At 47.8% G+C, this 19,214-nt stretch overlaps 1 protein-coding gene across 1 annotated transcript in view; it reads right to left on the reverse strand.

Annotated features, from left to right (window-relative positions):
* Positions 1–18,358, reverse strand: part of PHF12 (PHD finger protein 12) — a 32,189-nt gene extending 13,831 nt beyond the window's left edge. The window contains exons 1-5 of the mRNA XM_069033452.1: positions 18,182–18,358; positions 17,679–17,860; positions 3,451–3,523; positions 1,506–1,893; positions 828–948 (exon numbers count right to left, since the gene is read on the reverse strand). Coding sequence (XP_068889553.1) covers positions 828–948; positions 1,506–1,893; positions 3,451–3,523; positions 17,679–17,860; positions 18,182–18,247 — 830 coding nt within the window. The 5' untranslated portion in view covers positions 18,248–18,358. The remainder of the gene's footprint in view (positions 1–827; positions 949–1,505; positions 1,894–3,450; positions 3,524–17,678; positions 17,861–18,181) is intronic.
* Positions 18,359–19,214: the final 856 nt, after the last annotated feature.

Below are 19,214 nucleotides of genomic sequence, written 5' to 3' on the forward strand. Positions count from 1 at the left end.
TTATGGATCTTCTTCAAGACCCACTCAAGGCAAAAGCCTTTATTTGAAGCAAAGTTCAGAGATCAAAAGGAAATCTCAGATTTAGGTAATTACAAGCTTCCTTAGAGGAATAATGTGTGACGTTGGGACGTGTACATCAACAAGATGTTCTCAGAACAAGTCTCAAACCCCAGAAAAACAACTACATCTGAATCCCCAGGCTTAAAAGAAGTCTTTGCTCTATGACAAAGTCATCACTTGTTCTCCACAAAAGCCCACCTGAGTCTCCATCCCATTTCCAGAAACTCACTCTGACTGGGTTCCTGAAATAAAGGTTTCATTTTCACTGACATTTTGAATTGGGATTGATCTATGCATTTTTTTATGCAGCGACAAAACCCATCAGTATTTTGTACTGGTTTTCAGATTTACAATTTCAGCACAATATTCCTATTTGCCTTGGGCTTATAAATCTCTCAGTAGATTTCTATTTCCTAAAGGTCACCTTCTTGCACACTTTCTTCACAAACCATAAACAAACATCTCCATTTACTAAACCACCATCGCTTAAGAATATTTCTTTGCATAAAAACACTGAAGACAAGATGGCTCAATCTTGTCAATCTTCAGGCTACATTTTAGAACCCTCTACAGCCAGACCTACACTTGCTGTGGTTAAACACCTGTTATTTATCCAAGCTGAATATTCTCCCATTTGTTTAGAGGATTGTAAGTAAGTAATGAAGGAGAAGGGAAAAGGGAACAGGTAATTTACTTTTTTTCAGCAAGAACTTTGCTCCTGTGAAAGCTGCAGCTACACTGAACAGCTTCCCTGGAAGAACAAGTACCTGTTGCACGTGAAGCAGACCTTCACTGGCAAGGGAACCAAACCATTGTGGTCTAACTCATGTTGTGCTTTCTTGACATTCTTTCCTGTGGTTTCTTCCTTTCTCCTCCTCTTACTAGTACCTGAAAAGGTAATTTTAAAAAGCTTTGGGTTATCCACGTAGCAGAGATTTGCTTTCTGATAGATACACATAATCATCTCAGACAGAGACAGACAGAAAAGTCAAAGATTGCTGCTTAAGGAACCTCTATCAACCACTAAATCTTAGCCTTAAGTGACAGAGACTGTCTTTAAAAGCAGATATATTTCACAGTTAGTAATTTCAGTGACATCCTATATAGTTACTCACTACTGTTACTATATTATTGCATCATAAATCAAAACTCAAGTATTTTGACAACTGATTTTTTTTTTAGTATTGATGATCAAGACCAAGGTGAGAACAAGAAGCATCTGTCACAAGTCCTGATGGATATGGTGTGTAGTTGCAGTGTCCCCACAGCTCAGATTTGAGAGGCATCTGCTGTTGGGCAGCTGGAGGAGAGCCAGGGGTACCCTCTGCTTTCACCAGCGAGCACCACTGGAGCCACAACTACCATGGAGTCAAGAGGGAAAAGAGGAAAGATGGCAGCAGGATGCAACTGCAGACATCTTCAACACCAGACAAGCCACCGCTCACCTGGAAGTGCTGTGGTGCAGGTCAGTTCATTCGGCAGCTGGAACTGCGTTGGGTTCCTTTCCATGGCAGCAGCAATAAGAAGCTCAAAGGGTCGCTTCAGCTGGGGCTGCCCACAGTCCATTTCTGCAATGGCAGAGTCATCATCCACGTCAATTATGTCCTCATCGACATCATTCTGTTCTGAGTTGGGGGTCTCGGTGCTGGCATTGGATGTGGGAGTGCCAGGCCGGCTTGCTCTCCTTTCCAAGATCCTGGCATGCGCATTAGCCCTGATGCTGCTGCTAGACCTGTCCAACAGGTCTGCGTCACTGGTGGGGGAGGTGGTCCTTTTCCCAGATTTGTCCACCAATCCATTTACCTGCCCCAGCTCTTTCTTCTGTTCTCGCTTCTGCACGACATGAATAGGCAGGCTTATCATGGAGGCCACAAACAAAGCACATCAACCTTGACAAATATGTGACTGAAGACAAACAGCATCTGAAAACGCTCGAGCCACTCACTACAACTTCCCCCTTGAAGTCATTAGTCTCGATCAAGACCAGTCTGATGGCAGCTAAAGTACAGGTGACAGAACAGCTGAGGAGAACCAAGCATGAGGAAGAACATTACCATGTGTCTCTCCTTTCAGGGTAGCTGTGCTTGAGTCCAGATCAGGACAACATTTCACAGCATCTAGTCCTAAACACTTGACAGATCAGACACCTGTTTACTTTGCTACCAACACTGAGAAACTCCACAGCAGACTGTTCACTGTTGATGCAGCCTACTAACCCTGGCACTGCATACAAACCCATGACGGGCTGAGGCGGTCAGCTTGAGAATACAAGCACAGTGTACAAACAACACTCTGCTATCTCCTGATGACAGGAATCTTGAACAAGGTGCAGCAGAGAAAAACTATACATTGCCATCACCACAAGATCCATTTTGCAACAGGAGGAGATGCTGCATGGCCTAGGATGGGCAGCTGTGCACTGCTCCAGTGCTTGACAGCATCACCCGTATGGAGGAACCAATCTACTCCATCACTAACATGGTCTGCAAAGGAAGCAAAGTGTTTTCAGGCAATTATTAATATAGAAAAGTTGGGGATTTTCTCCTTTTCTCTCTCTTTTTACTTTATTATTTGTTTTTCGATTTGTGACCTTCATTTCTATTGTTGGCAGATGGCTGAACAGTACCCTGGAAACATAACAAGGCAATCACTTCAGGAACAAAAGGCTGAGCACACAGTTTTCTTCCAATCTGTTTTGGGTGTCACTTCAAGGGAACAGTTGCTAGATAGCTTGGTGCAGTTTCTAAACCCTCTGCTACACAGCCTTACGTGGTCACAGCAATAAGATGTTTACATTGTGCAAGACAGCTTCCTGGAGAAAGAACATCAAGGCAAAAAAAAGACAAGCTACGATCTTGCCCAATCATCTCCTCCCCATCCTGTTCAACAGCCCAGGAAATCATAACTCACTGTGATTTCACCCTCTGCTGATGTACAACTGCTCTGAAGTCACACTTCCAAAAAACACATATTACCTAGAATCACAGCCCTGATGGCAAAGCTGCATTAACATGACTCCCGTTCTGCCTGTAGACAGCTCACCTCCTTGAGCACAGGAGCCATTCCCATTTCCTCTGTGCCTCAGCTCTCTCTCCTTTCCAGAAATGGCGGGGCAGGAAAACAGTTTAAAAGGCACAGATTGACAAGAAGGTATCAAGCACTTCAGTTTTAGCTCCTAGTAGTGAGGTTAAAATATCGTGAGGGTCTCACCAAGACCTCTTAGGTTTCTTTAAGCCCTTTCCTAACAAAGCCCTTTGCAAATGCGAGCACAAAGAGTAGCTCTGGTTGTCTAAGTACACACGAAGGGAGAGGTAGGTATAAACCACAGGATTCAGGTTTCAAATGGCCACTTGGAAGGGCAGGGATTGTGTCTGTTTTGAGAGGCTTTACCTTGCGGCGCACGGTGCAGCGGTGGCACATCCACTCCCCCGGAGGCAGCATCTCCTCGCTGAGCGGAGGGTTGCTACAAGAGAAACACAAAGCAAAGCTTTATTGTTATTTACTGTCATTTCTGGAACTCTTCTCACGTACACACAGCCCGAGTCAGGGCAGCTCTGCAGTTCCGCTCCCAGGCACTTCCTTTTATTTATGGTGAAGCTCCCTGGATTCGCTCCCCCATACATCCACTTAGCCAGACACCTCCAAGAAGCCAGTCTTCCATGACACCCACCTCAGCTCCACGGTTTAGGAGCACTCTCAGACTTGAACAGCAAAGATAAATGGAAGATTCACTGGTGTGCCACACACATACCTCCCTCCCAACACTCCACCTCCTTAAATAACTTGATTACTCCATGTGAGACCACACAGATTCCTGTGCAGCAAGCACAGTCATACATCCAGGCGTTTCCATCCCCTGGATTTGCACTGAGTCCGACTGAACGAGCTGCCATGAAGTCCCACCACCTCCCATGTACTCCATCCCTGGGCACACCTACTTAATGGTGGAAACCACCTTCTATCTTAAGACAACCCAAATACTCTTAAAAGTGTCACCATACACAGCTTGCCTTGGCTACGAAGCACAGGATACATCCTACTCACATGGATCTGCACTTACTATAAAAGCTGTATCACAGTGAAATGACATTCTCATTTTGATGCTAGAAATAAACCAAAGCAAATTAGACGAAGGAGTAAGGAGGGCTATTTTGAGAAACACTTTTCCTCAGCAAAAGGCAGAGCAGCATATGCTAGATGATACACTTTCCTTACAGATCCTACTACTAACTAAAGTACTTTCCAACACCTCTTTATCATTAAGATTTGTTATTTGAGCAAACTGCTGACTGTGGCAGGGAAAATGTACCTGCTGGCAAAAACCAGCCATTTACCAGGCAGTGTGGCTTAAGATAATACTTTTAAAAGTTTTCCTGACTTTTGCTAGAGGCAGCTACTTAGCAAGTCTACTCTCTTGTGCTGAACACACAGATGTACTATCGCAGGATCTGGAAGCTCCATTTCCTACTGACTGGGAAACAGATTTCAAGGATTCACTGGGACTGACTGGATTACAAGGGGATCAAGAAGTACAGTAGCTTATAAGACTGGCCCAAGAAAGCCACACATGGGAAGCTAGACTGTGGTTCATGGCAGGAGTCTCTATACTGTTTATTGCACCTACAAATATCAAATCCGAGTTAAGCTTTCCAGTCTCCAGCCCTGACAAGCCAGAGAGGATAAGAGCATACTTGCTGGCCAGGAAGAGCTGTGCTTTGCAGCAAAGGGAGAGGCTGTCTTCCTCGGGAATCTTGCTCCTAGCACAGGGAAATGGCACAGGATCCCAGCCCAGGCTCCCAAGCCTGAACTGTAAAAACAAACACACTTCCTTTGTTTAAACAGAGTCCCGGCGAGCCTTGCCCCAAGCTCGCCCGCGTGCCAGTGACAGCCTCTGCAGGTACTGCAGCCATCCGGGGTCACACTCCCTCTTGCAACACTGTGCCTGGAAGACTGAAAGAAGAACACAGCAAGAACCAAGCTGGTAATAACCTCAGCATTTCTGGTGTCAGGCTCCGGGGAATTCAGTAGAGCCAACACATCTGGCAGCCATTTTGAGGAGGAGTGCAGGGTTTCAGAGGCCTCCGTGTTCCAGGCGCTCCAGAAACGCAGCGCTCTGCATATATGCACTGACATACCTGCAGCTTATGTTTCTCATTTCCTGGAGGGCTTGGATGAACAAGAGATCAGGCTCTAGATGAGAGCACCAAAGCCTCCACTACTGGCTGCTTCACCTCAAATGCTTGGATGAAGCAGTAACTCCCTGCCCCAAACTAATCTTTTGCTAACAGAAGCAGGGAAGGGGGGTGGAAGGAGGAGAGTAACAAATGATCCCCTTGTGCTTGCTGCAGCATAAATCCATGCTGAATCCTAAGGTACATCCTGCAATAGCTCAGGTTTTACCCCTGCTAGAAAACGAGCTCTTAGATCTGCAGCTACAGCAAGTATGGATTCATCTGGCCCATTCCCCTTTCCCCTCCCAACGCCCCAGGGGAAAAAAACCACAGACTTTGATTTGTTCCTAGTAAAATTTCACCCTCTGAAGCTCCCGACGAGCGTGCCTGAACTGCTGGGAACACGTCTGCCCCATTCCGACGTGCGGCGTGCCAGGGATCCACGCGCTGCCAGATGCCTCCGGTTATTTGTTTTAACTGTTACCTCAATCTTATGCATTTTACAATGAAACAATTAATACCACAGTGAACCTTGAGAGATGCCTGGAAGAGTCAGAACAGGTTTCTTCTTCAAGTGTGTATGTTATTGTCCCATTTGCTGTGTTTGAACCATGAAATCCTACATATACTGTACTATTGAAGAAGCATTTTAATGAATGCTGCTACCCAAAGGCCTGTGGAAGGAGGGGGAAAGATTCATTTCAGAACAGTAGCAAGGTTTTAGCACTCAGACAAGCCTCCTGAGGTTTTCTGCTCACTGTCAGGGCCTAGCTGCGATAGCAAGTGTATTAAAAGACTGATTCTGCCTCTCCTGGTTAATGAACTGTTCATCAAGGCAGCTCACCATGCTAACAAAGACTGATGAAGGCTGCTCCTGCACTGCTGGCCTCGCAGCAAGCAGAGAGCATTGCCTGGGTCTCAGCAGAAAGCTGGGGAAGCGCTAAAGAATGCTGTTTTAATTGACTAGGTATGACCACATTCTTCAACCTTTTACTGTAAGCATAAAAGAAACTGATTTTTAAATCTGAGCAAGATACTTGATCTTCATAAGCAAGGTAAGAATTAGCACTTTGGCAGGAGCACCACGGCCCTTTTCTCCCTATCTTTCATGGGTTCATTAGCATGCACAGCTCCAGCCGCCAGTGTTTGCTGCCAACAGGACCTGGAATTGTACAGCTCCCACTTTATCTTCGGTTACAACACATCTCCTTTCAACTACACACCAGTCAGTTGCGCTTTTCAGTACAATTTCACTAACCCTTCATTTCAGAAAGTTTCCCCTTCTGTCATCAAAGACAAGAGTGGTGGCCACCGCTGTTTACCTGGGGGTTTGGTGTGACCCAAATCAAACCTGCTCAGCAGAACGTGTTTCTGCATTTAAGACAAAGACAGGTCTGAAAAACACAGACTGACTCAAAAACACCTGGAAGACTAAGTCATACAAAGCCTCTGAAAATTAAAGGAGACATTTACCACTGCCTAGTCAAAAACCACTACACTGACTACAAAGTCACTTGCTGTATTATAATATCTGTCTCATGGCTTTTTCTGAAAAAGTTTAGTATCTCCTGAAATTCCTATCAGATGCATTGTCAAGCACTGCTCTGCCATGGTCAGAACGCAATGCTCTATCCCTTAAATAAAACTTAAATGGCTATGACAAAATAAAAAAAATCTTCAAGAGCATATTAGGAGTTTTTATCAAGCAAACAATAGCATGAAGCCGCTTAGCTTTTCAATTTCACACTCTGGGGCTCTCATACATCAGATGCCTGTTGTCAAGTCTAAATCCCATAATTACTCCTCACTTTGCTGACCTCAATAAATAGGTAAACAAGCGCTCCAAGGAATGGCACCCGCTCCAATACAAACTGGGCCGTAGCTCTCAAAGGATCCAGTTATAAGCAGACCTGAGGTTATTTACACACTGCATTCCTGGCCATCTTGCGTCAAAGGCACGTTGACACTACTTTTGGACCCACCAGGATACAGCCAGCTACCAGCTGGGATAATGGTGGCAGGAAAACAAACCAGTGCCTGGTGAAGCTTTCTTCAATAACTTGTCTTTCACGTCAGTTGTTTTCAACAACCGGACATAAATATTTTTTTCTGTGCGGGGGGAAAATAGTAACACCATGAAAAAATGCAGGCAAACACATTTTTCCTTCTCAGGAAATTTAATTAACTGACCAAACCTCAATGACAGGCTGATAACGAAGGATGCTAGGTATGTTTGCCAGTTAAGGGAAGAAGGCTTTCGGCTCTTCTATGGACTCCTATTTATCCCTATGATGGATAGAGCTACAGCTGTTCTACCAGCTTCATAAAGAACAAGGCTCCCTGGCTTCCTACAGCAGGGCCTCAATGGCAGCTAAAACAAACCAGGAAACCAACCTCACTGTCAGGGCACTACAAGAGCCCCATTGAGAAACAGGGAAAGTTGCATCATTTACAAATTCAGCTTTTTGGAACATTTTTACTGCGCCCAAGTTACACACTTCTGCTCACAGCTGCTCCCAAACCCGGCTGGAGGAGGATACCTGGAACCCTGAGCCTCTACCTTAGACAGAATAAAACCACACCAAACAAGCTAACAGCTGCAGCCTGCGGTGAGTTCCTCTCCACTGCAACTCCCTTACCTTCCTCTTGTACTCTTGCATCAACACAGAGCTTCTGAAGACAAAAGTCAGACTCCAGTTACCTTAGAGGTGGTTATTTGGAATACTATCACCTCCCTCCTCTCCTCCACTGTTACTCCTCAAATTATTCAGTGAAGTCTCCAAGTTCTGCTCATTAACATGGATAAATCATGACATTCAGCTGTACAAGAAACAATCTTCCTGAAAAAGCCAAAGATTTCTCAAGCACCAATGCAGAGACCACCAAACTTCAGATAAGCCCAGGATAATTTTTGTTCTTTATGGCCCTCTAAGCATGACCCGACCACATTAAAACTAACAGTTTCAGCAACTTTCTGGCCTCAATTAGGCTCACATTGTTTATAAGTGATACCTATTTTAAGTCAGCAGCACAATTTACATTAACTACAGAGCATCACCCACTATACTTCTACCTGTGGTGCAACAGCTCCTGAGGGAACCTGTGAAAAAAGCTTGACAGCAGCCAGCACAGCTTTGTTTACACTGAAGTGAAAGTCTTGAGTGTGCACATAAGAAGTTCTAAATTAGTAACATCCAGCAAGCACTCCTGGACACCACCAAACAGGTCAGGACATGATTATTTTGGCTGCCACTATGCATGGAAGGGAACCAAAATGACCGTTTCACAGGTCACCAATTATCCCATCATCTGGAACGCTGCATCTGCTTAGCATGCATCTTTCCAACAGCATGGCCAGGGCTGGAAATAAGGGTTCAGCAAGAGACAGTAAACAGAAGCAGGATTAAAACACCATTATATGGGTGACAGCGAGGAACAAGATGTATCCAAGGAAAAAATAAAGGTACACTACACTGTCTACATGATGCTACAAGAGTGGAGGAAGAGTTCAACTCTTAAAGGTTTAAGTAGCAGTATTGCTGGGTATGCCAGATCCCAAAATTTCCTTCACTGTGTGCTTATTTTTACTATCTAGACCTGCCAGTGTTCAACACTTCAAGGGTTTGGCCAGCAGTCTCAGTCTCTGGCAGCAGCACCACCGTGCTCCTAAGAACCAGGTACCATTTCAGGAGTGTATCATAGATTTTGTGAGTATTCTGTGAATTTCAACGCCAATGAACTTATTTACGTGAATCCTTCATGAAACCACTCCTGCTACTCTCATCCTGGGAAGACAACCTCGTGGAAGCAGGTGTTTATCTACCTTACCTCAGCTCCCTTCCTGCCTTCACTGGGGGTCCTGCCTCTTCCCTGTGCCCTCGTGCACAGGCCATCCTGAGGTTCATGGGGAATCAGGAAAGTTCCCTCCAAGGCATGAAGTAGAACTTTTCTGCCTCCAACCTGACAAGCAGGGGGGTCCAATAAACTGGATAAGCTGCATGTAAACATGTGATCACCTGATGTAATTAGTTACTTCTATTTATAGAAAGAACCTGGCCCACAGAGACCATTCCCTAGACAACCTGTTAGTTATTACATTCATTAATGTCCAGCTGACAAAAAATTAAAGGAAGTATTGTTTTTTAAGATATCAAATTTCCACACATATGTAAACATATACATATATAAAAATAAATATGCAATAAAAAGTGTATAATACCATTAGTACCGCAGTGAGGTTTTTTGATTATTATTTTTTAATTAGTTTGACTGGTTATGAACTCTGATATTTGAGACATATTTGTTTAGGGAACCATCCAACTTTGGATTTATAAGCAGAAACCATGGAAGTCGATAGGAAGAATTGTTGACTTTGAAAAATGTGGGTCAGACACAGAAATTCAGACATTCTGCACATCCTGACTCCTGTTTCTTTCCCAGGCATCACTCATGCCTGTGCTGCAGACAATAGTAACAATAGCCTGAATTCAATGCCCAGGTTCATTATTAAGTGTTCGGGTCTTTATAGCACCATCTTCTTAACAGATTAGAAGTCATCTTCTCAAAGCAGGATGACACATAGGGCAGCATCAGGGAAAAGAAAGGAGGCTGAGGAACAACACAGCCCTGGTGAGAATCACTTCATCCAATTCTGTCTTTAAAGAACAATAAATGAAGAGCCATCTCTGATGGGAAAAAAAATAATCAAAACACAGGTCTGAGAGGTTTCTGAGAAGTGAACACATTCAGCCCCAGCCATACTGAACACGTTCAAAGGAGACAGGGGTGAAAGGACAGCGGCAATAAGGTGGAAAAAAGGAAAGCAGCACATCAGAAGAGGATGAAGGGCAGACCCATAAAAGCAAAAGCATGAATTTGTCTTCACACAGGCACAAGTGAACTGTAATTCTGACACCTACATGTGGACTAGGCTTTCCCAAGAATGCTGGGGAAGAGAGAAAAAAGAGCAGAGACAGAAATATCCACCAAAAAAAAAAAAACCACCCTTAGAGCAGGGCATACATTCTTTTCTGCCTTTTCCAGATCACCTTCATATCTTGCTCCTGTTGCTATTCTAGACAGAGATCACTGGGAAGTTCACATGATGCCATGCCCAAAGTCAGAGGCTGTACAGGCAGGTGTTTCACACCAATCACTAGTGCTTGCCAGAAATTCAGCATGGGGTTTTCAGCCTGCTAAATTGTATCCTCAGGCCAGTGCTTTCTGCAGGGTTCAAAGTCGGTAATCTCCAGCTCCATCTAGTTTGCTTCCAGTGATCGTGCAGAGCAGACGTCAGCAGAAATGGGTTAGAGTTGGGTTCAGGCACTCGATTCCCCCCAGCTGGCTGAGATGGTCTTTGCCTTTTGTGCTCATGATCTGATACACTAACAGGAAGAATGATTTATACAACTTCTTTTTTTTTCCCCCATTCATTTTTGGCTATAAGGGAGCATTTACTCCATACCCTAGAAAGGTATGTGATTGCATTACAACTGGTATCTGTCAACCCCTTTATTAAAGGGAAGCTACAACACTATTTTTACTCAGCTTACAGAATTACTGGATACTGCAGTGTTCCTTCGAGGAAGCTGGGCAGACATCTAGCGAGCAGTGGAGCTGGAGACAGCACAAATCGATTACTATAGGAAGGAAAAGCCAGCTCTGACAATCTGTGTCACAAAAATCACAGGTCTAGCCAGTAACCTGACGTGGCAAGATGCTTTTTGCTTACACTCACTTCTTTCATACCCCGGTAACAAAGCCATGTTATATCCCCAGATACATTTGCATTTTCACAAGTCCAAGAGAACTTCCTGACTGGTTAAAAAAAAAAACAAAACGGGTACATCCTTCTCACATGATTTATATTCCAACAGACAGCACTTCCTAAATATTCAGCCTGTCACACTTGCTTTCAGGGAGAAACACCTCTTTCCTACTCTGGAAGTAACTGCTCCCTTTCTGCACAGCAGATTCCTGCTATTTGTTACTGACTCAAGGATTAAGAAAGGCTGCAGAGCACAGGAAAAACTCAAGAACCTGACACCTACCAGTGAGTCAGTCTAGCAACAAAAGCAGTTTAACATCCACTGGTATGGGTCAATAAACGGAAGAATTTATGTTAGTCTTGAAAAACTGTTTCAGTATCGATGCTACAACTGAAATTTCAAATTGACTCTGTCTTACACAGGGAAACAGGAGCCCTGCTCTCCTGCAGGTGTTCCTCACACCACCACAACAGAACCTACAACCCAAAGAAGGCCCTTTTTTGTGTGTGTGGGGGGGGGGGAATAATGCATGTTTGGTCCTGATTCTTACTAAAAATACACAGTTCTGTCACTGACAACTGCACAGAGGCACTCCCCACCCCGGGGTGTCCTTCACACCCGTGGTAAGAGAAGTACAGCCGGATGGCAGGCATGCCAATTACCACTGCTTCCCTTTTACTACCCCACCTAAAACAACACTGAGAAATGGAAAGAGAGAGAGGGAAGAATTATGAGCTTTATAAGATCTTGTGTAATAAACACAGTAGTCCTCCATTCCCAACTATCAGATCTGCTGGCGGCAGTACAATCTTAACAACACTGAGCTTGTATGTGATAAAAAGACAAGTCGAGCTAAAAGAAGGTGAATATATTTACAAGATAGTGCCAAGATCTCCATAACAAACAGTCATTAGCAGATTAGTATTATGAATCTAATCCAATTAAGAATTTCCTTTGCAAATGCCTGGAGGAGCTGGAATTCCTCCGGGAAGACCTTTCCACGTTGTGAAAGGCTCCCGTGAGTCATGCCTGCAGGCTGACATACCAGGAAAGACCAGCTCTGGAGCAGCAGGAACAAAGCAGTGAACCCCACCTCGAAGCAAACCGCTGCAGCCTCCTGATCCTGAGGAGCCAAGTCAAAAATGGATCCCACAGCAGCACAAAAAAAAAAGACTTATTGGTTCCACAAGTCGTGGTCAACAGAAAACTGGCACTTTCCTAGACCAAGGTACTAAACCACAGAGAATTTTCCTTGTTCACAGTCTCCCACTGTGCCATTTTAAACAGCTTTGGAACAATGCGGGTGTTTGATGTAACACCAGTCCACGCAGCAGCCATGTCTGAAGGCAAAGCCTAAGTTAAGCAGTTAAACATCCCCCTCCTTGACTTCGAATCCTTGACTTTAGAATCCCAAAGCCATGCTTCTACCACTCCACACTGACGTTGGGAACTGCAGCAGAGACCCACAGCTCAATCCAAATCCCCAATTCTTGCCCACAGTGCAAAATCTGCTCACGCTCAGTTTAACATCCACACACACAGGTGAGAATGGTGGTTTCAAAGTCACCCAATCACGAGTTCATCAAATTCTTACTGTGAATGATTTGCTGAAGCCCTCAGCTGAAGTCCATAGATTTAGGCTGACCTTATCTGCCTTTGCACTGGGAGATTTAGGACAAAATAAGGAGAGTGAAAAATCTCATTGGTACAACTTGGCTGAGCAGAGCTGCCAAGACTGATCATGTTACCACATCTGCAGGCGCACACGCAGTGACCCTCCCCTCCCAGAAACCCAGCCACGACAATCACTTCCTCCTGCCTCAGGATCCAGGCTAGGCTAGCCCCAAGGCTCCCAAAATATCAGAACCAGAGATACATAAAAACGAAAGTTGGGGTTTTTTTGAAAGCACATACTTAAACCAGTATTGTTTTAACAAAGTATCAGTTAAGATAGATACATTTAAATGTTGGGAACACAACAGCTTACTCTGACTTTCAATATGCAATTACATAAACATTAAAGTAGGGGTTTGCTGGTCATTTACTGTTAAACCCCAAACAAACAGAAAGCCTCATAATAAAAACTTTCTGCACTTAAAACTACAAGCTTTTTTGAAGCTGTGATGTAATTCGATGTACTGAAACCCTGCTCCTAGCCACTATTAGGTAGGAAGTTTGCCTCTCCAGCACCTTCCTGGACATCCTGCTACTCCTTGCAGCACGAGATGCCTAAAAACATTCTAAGATTCACCTGAACCACCCGAGGCAGCCCAAGATAACCACTAAAGGAAGGATTAACAGACAATAGACTGGCCATTGTTTTGCCCCGCTCACAGACTGCATATTCATGTAAAAACCCAAAGCTAGAACAAATGCCAAAGATAAAGCAGGGCATTTTAGACTGAATAAGGTGGGGAAAGACTTATCAATGTCCTACCAGCCAAACACAACTTTTTTCCATTCTTTGTTCGAAGCACTAAAACAATGCGACTCATAGAAAATACCCAAAACTCTGGTTTAACTTCCTCTGCTGCACTTTGCAGCTCTGTTACTCCTGTTCTTCGACACCAGCACTTGGGTGAAGACTGCCAAATCGGAGGGGAAATGAGCCAAACACTGCAAATATAAACACAAGGAGGTGTTGCAAAAAGTCTGATGGAGGTAGCAGGCTCCAGTATGGACACAGTGCACTTCTTCCAGCACCGCAGTGAGGAACCCTAGCTAGGAGGAACGTTTTTGCTGGGCAGTGCCACAAAACTGGTACTGTCTGTTTACGTAACTGGTCAGCTTTAGGAGACTGAGGTCACTCTGCCAAGCCAGCAGAGCTGCACAGCCAGCGGCGTGAGATTTTACAAGAGGGACTTGAACCGCAGCATTCAGCGAGGTTTGTGCTTTTGGGCTCCTCCAACCAGAAACTCGGGCAGGGAGACTTTTAAAAAAATAAAAGGAGAGAGAAAAAAAAAAACAAACACAAAACTGTTCTGTGTTGGTTCTCCCTCCTGTTGTCACTCCCCTCCCCCAGCTTGTTAACTAAACTTTTCCTCTCCCGGGGATCTTTCTAATCCTTGGTAATGAATTTGCAACATCAGTCACTTTGCAAACCCGCTTCAATGTGAATCAAGTTTACTACAAGCTCAAGAAAACACAGGGAATTCTAACAATCACATTGCCAGGAGGAGGATATAAATGGGAAAGAATAGAAGTAGCACTGGAAAATTGGTTTTCAATCATGTAAAGAAGGAGCGTGCACCATCCCTGGGGGCCTGGGCTAAGACGGAACATCAGGATGGAAATGCACTCTGCACTGTTACCCAAAGCAGCAGATTATGGGCAAACAGCAGAACCAAACACAAACTTCAGAGCTAAAAATTCCATGTTCTGTTTTCAAGAATTACTAGGGACCCGAAAATCCTCAATCTGTAAATTCAAACCTGAAGAGAGTCACCTGACTGTCATATTCATCCAAGTATGCTGAAACGAAGTATCTGGCAGGGATTTCACACTTTCCTGTACCCCTCCCACCAGGCCAGTTTATCTGCAGCCAGGCTGGAATCCTCTGGACCCATGGACTCTCACAGCACCTACAGCAGCTTTACACTGAACTAGTGATTCCAAAACGGAGTTGTGGGAAGAGCTGACACCCCGACAGATGAATTGGGAAGTCACTTCCACCCACATTAATTCAGGAAAGCAGTTGTTCCATGGTGTAACAACAAAACTTGTTATTTACCATCTCGGATGTGTAATACTATCAGTCTTGGAAAGTTTTGGAAGTTTTGGCCAAGTGCCTTCTGTTTCCCGCAGAGGACAACGGGTTTAAGTGCTAAACTGAAGTTAAGGCAAACTGCTGAAATTTGAGGGTCACACACTTACCTAGCAAAGCCAACTTTCTCACTACAGGCTTAAACAACGTGATAGAGAAGAGCCCTCTCTACACAGGAAGGAGCAACACGAGTTCCCAGGAAGCTGAGCAGGGTTTGCCTCCAGCTAACTGCATGACTTGTGCCAATCATACCTCTGAAAATCCCTTTCTTTTATAATATGGCCTCTTCTATACAGCTGTAATCAACTGACCACAAACCCTAGGCCAATTAAAAGCTACTTTTTAATTTCTGTTATGCTAAATTGATAATAAATTCGACCTGGTACTAAAGCTTACAATAAATATTCAGAGAACAGGTAAGCTGTCACCACAAATCACTTAGAGTGCCCCAGCAGTGCTATTCAAATGACTTAAACCAAGCCTTGCATTACAGCTGCTATTCTTTAAATAAAAAAGAGGAGGCAGAAAGGAAGTTGCAAGCGCTGTCTTTATGCCTAAGTTTATATCCAGAACGGAAGTGTACTTTAAGCAAGATGTAGGAGGTAAAGGGAAGACACACGAAAACAAAACCTGAGCATCCCTTTGAGACAACCTGGGTCACCTGAAGGCCATGGCCAAGGGTCCAGCAAAGGTCCAGGAAGAAGGAGGGAGAACCAGGCCCAAGCTGGAGGCCTTTAGACAAAGCCTTTCCACACTGTGCCACCTCCCACAGCAGGATCTGGGCTACTGTCAAAGGGATCGCTTGAGAAACCCCAGAAGAGGCAACAAATGGAGTGAAAGAGAGTATTTAGAATTGCCCCTTTCATTTCTGTTCTAAACAGTGACTAGTTAACCAAAGATATATATATTTTTATATAATATTTTAATATAAAATTTTTACATAGCTATAATGCAACTAACTCAGGTACAGTGAAAGCTTTCCAGGTATCTGATTTACCTGATTGTTTCTCACTCGCTAACTACAAAAAACTCACCAAATTAAGCCATGAAATTTAGGCATGCACGAAGTGGTCTCATTTATGGTGAGGTTTAAGTAGGATTCAGAGTCAACCAGGACACTCTACAGCCTTAGTCACAGCTCTTCCCTCCCAAAATGTGAAGTTTTAGCCATCGCTCCGGCCTCGCTAAGAGAAGGCTCAGGATGTGTTCAGCGACATCTGAAAGCAACTACGCCCGGCAGAAGGAAAAAAACCACCCTTAAATTAAAGCTCATCAAGGACACTGGATGAAAAATAATGGTAATTACTACCCTCCTAGTAAATATTAGAGGATCTGCACTACCACCAGTAGCACTTCCTCAGGGTAGGAGGGATGATGTCATGGCTGCATGCTACAGCATTGTCGGGTTTGCCTGGCTACACGCTGCTGCTAACGGGACACTCCCTACACAAGTGTGACCGAACACTCAGCTTTCCTGCTATCAGCAACCAGTTCAGTAAGTGTTCAGAGACCCTCAATTAGCATAGAAATGCAGAACAGCCAGCAAGCAAATGAAAATCAGAAAAAAGCAAAAAAAAAAAACACCAAAAAAAAAGAAAACACAACAGAAGAGGGGAAAAAAAAAAGCGCAGAGGAGACAGCTGTAACAGGGTGGCAAACAAAGCTCCAAAGCATGAAAGAGAGAAAGGAATGTGGTTAAAAATCTCCCCTAAGGAAGAATACTCTGTACTCCCAAGCTCCAGCTGTTTGACTTGCCCCGCTCCCTCCTCCACTCCATTATCCACTCTGGCTGTGCTAATTTAACACAAACCGCCCGCCTGTGTCAACTGTTGAAAGGGGGGATTTCGGCAAAGCGGCCTCGGATGCATCCAAGCTCCGGGTGCAGAAAAGGAAAAACTTTGGGGCGGAAAGTTGAGGCGCTTTTGGCGTGGTGTCGCTTTGTGCCGGGAGAGCTTGGGAAGCTGGGAGGGAAGGCAGCAAGAGCCCATCCTGCTGCAGCCTCCAGCACCTCGAGCTCTGCCACCGCTTCCACACGCACTTCGACTCCCAGCCGGCAGCCAGATTTGCATGCAGAAAGCTCTGCCTTCATCAACGAAGCCACACAGCTCCCAGCAAGAGCACCCGACAGCCCCCCAGTTCACGGCAGACACCCCCACGGATGAGACAAGCAGGTCGGAAGAGCAAGGAGGACGGGAAAAAAGGAGGGAAAGGAATAAACCCGGCCAACATTAAAGTCTGGAGGCCTGGATTTCCATGGGGAAGGTATTTTCACGTTTGAGATACTGTGGGGAGCGCTGCAAGGGTTTGGAAGTCATATATGCAGCCAAAATGGCGCTGAGAATAAAAATATAATTTAAAGGAAGGTCGCCATATTGTAAACAGTGAGGCAGGGAGACACAGAGACAGCAACCTCCATTATTCCCAGCAGCTGCAGCAGCACGGAAGCACTGGGAACGTCAGGCCTGGTGCAGAGACGCCACCAGGGCTTCCCCCTCTCCAGCCAGGGCCCTCCGGAGGGTCCCCCTCAAGCCAGGCACCCTTGGAGAGCGGTGAGGAGGGGAAGTTTCCCGCTGGGAGGGGGGGCGGAAGGCCGGGCAGGGGCAGCACCAAGGCAGCCAGGCCGCGCAGCCAGCGGCCTCGCTCCTCCTCCAGGCCTCTCGCCTGCTGCTCAGCACAAAAAGAAAGGAGGAGGGTGGACCCCCAACCCTCCAGAAAGCAGCCAGGGGAAGGTTCACCTCGGCCGCTGTGGATTAGTCTCAGGACGGATAGACCCGAGTGGGGTTTGCATCTCCTTTTTGTTCCTGTCTGCTCCAGCCAGCTCCACGTCCTCCCCTCCCCGGGACCTAACGGGAAGCGGGAGCGGCCGGAGGGAAGGTGCTCTGGGCAGATCCGGAGGGAGAGAGCGCCAAGCCTTACCAGCACTGGAGGTGGAAAGCGGCGGGGCAGTGATCGCAGCACAGCAGATCCCCTCCTTCCTTGCAGCTATCGCAGCTATCGTGGTTAGTGGCCCTGCCACTTCGCCTGGGCTCCTTCTCGGGCCTCCTGCTCTTCTTCTCCCCATCTTCGCTCTTGGGGGGAGCCAGGAGGGCCTGGATTTGCTGCACATGTACACACAGACAGAGCGGGCTCTGAGGGGCTGCACGGACCCTGACCCAGCGCCCTTCTCCCCGTGCCCGCCGGCGGGACAGCGGCCCCGGGCCCTCCGGGAGGGGATCGGCGGGGGGACAGAGCCCCGGCCGAGCCCGCCCCGCCCGCCCCGTGGCCGGCAGGGCCTCTCCGGGGGCCGGGCGAGCTGCCTCCGTCCCTCCGCACTTCCTTGTAAGGCCACGGGGCTCCGGGGTGGGGGGGGTCCCTCGCCATCTTGCAGCCCCACTGCCTCCCCGGTCCGGCCCCCCCCGCCGCCGCGTCCCGGGCCTCACCTCCATCAGCCCCCCGGAGGTGTCCAGGTCGTAGACGATCGTCTTGGTCTCCATCTTCTCCCACATTCATCCAGCCCGGGAGCGGCCCCGAGAGCCCCCCCCGGCGAGAGGGAGCGAGGCGGGGACGTGCGGCGGCCCCTCAGCGGCGGCTCCGCGTCGAGGCGGCGGGGGGGGGCGCGGCGCGGCGGGGGCGGGCGGGCGGCGGGGCCTATCCCACGGGCCGCTGCGGCTTGCGCGTCGTCCTCCTCCTCCTCCAGCCGTGCCCGGGGGCGGCCGCGGGGGGCCCGACGCCCGCTGCCATTGCCGCGCAGGGGGTGGGTGGGTGAGGGAGGGAGGGGGCGGCGGCCCCGCGCCCGCCGCGGCCGCTCACGCACCGCGCACGCCCCGCGCACAGGCGGCGCCGACGCTCCGGGCCCCGCGCGCACGCGCACTCCGCGCCCCCGCCCCGCCCGCCCCGCGCGCATGCGCGCTCCGTGCCGCCTCCCGCGCGCGGACCTGGCGCGGCGGCGGCGGCGGCGGCGCGGGGGGGCGGGGGGGCGGGGGGGGCGGCGGGACGCACGCGGAGTCACTGCGCGTGCGCGAAGCACGGCCCCGCGCGGCTCCGCCCCGCCCCGGCTCCGCTTGGCTCCGCCCTTTCCCCGCCCTCCCCTCGCGCAGGCGCACGGCGGCCGTCACGTTCCAGGGAGGAGGCGCGGTGCCGGGGACGTCGGTGACGTAACGACGCGGGGCGGGGCGGCGGGGCACGCGCGCGTCGGCAGGGGGCGCGCGGCGCGCAGCGGTGGCAGGGGCGTGGTTCCTGGTTGTGACGTCACACAGACAGAGGCCACGCCTCTTAAAGCGGCAGTGTTTCCCCCCCCCCCCCCGCCACCAGAGAGCACGGGAGGGGAGGGTGAGGGGATTCGAGATGTCATGGGGGTGTCTGGGAAGTGGGCTCAAAGTCCACGCTGTGGGGTGTGGGTGTATCCCGCTTCCGAGCTGCCCGGCCCCGCTGAGGAAGACGTCATCGCTTCTTCTAAAACACCAGTTTTTTATT

This window comes from Aphelocoma coerulescens, chromosome 19 (genome assembly GCF_041296385.1).
Source record: "Aphelocoma coerulescens isolate FSJ_1873_10779 chromosome 19, UR_Acoe_1.0, whole genome shotgun sequence".
NCBI lineage: Eukaryota > Metazoa > Chordata > Aves > Passeriformes > Corvidae > Aphelocoma > Aphelocoma coerulescens.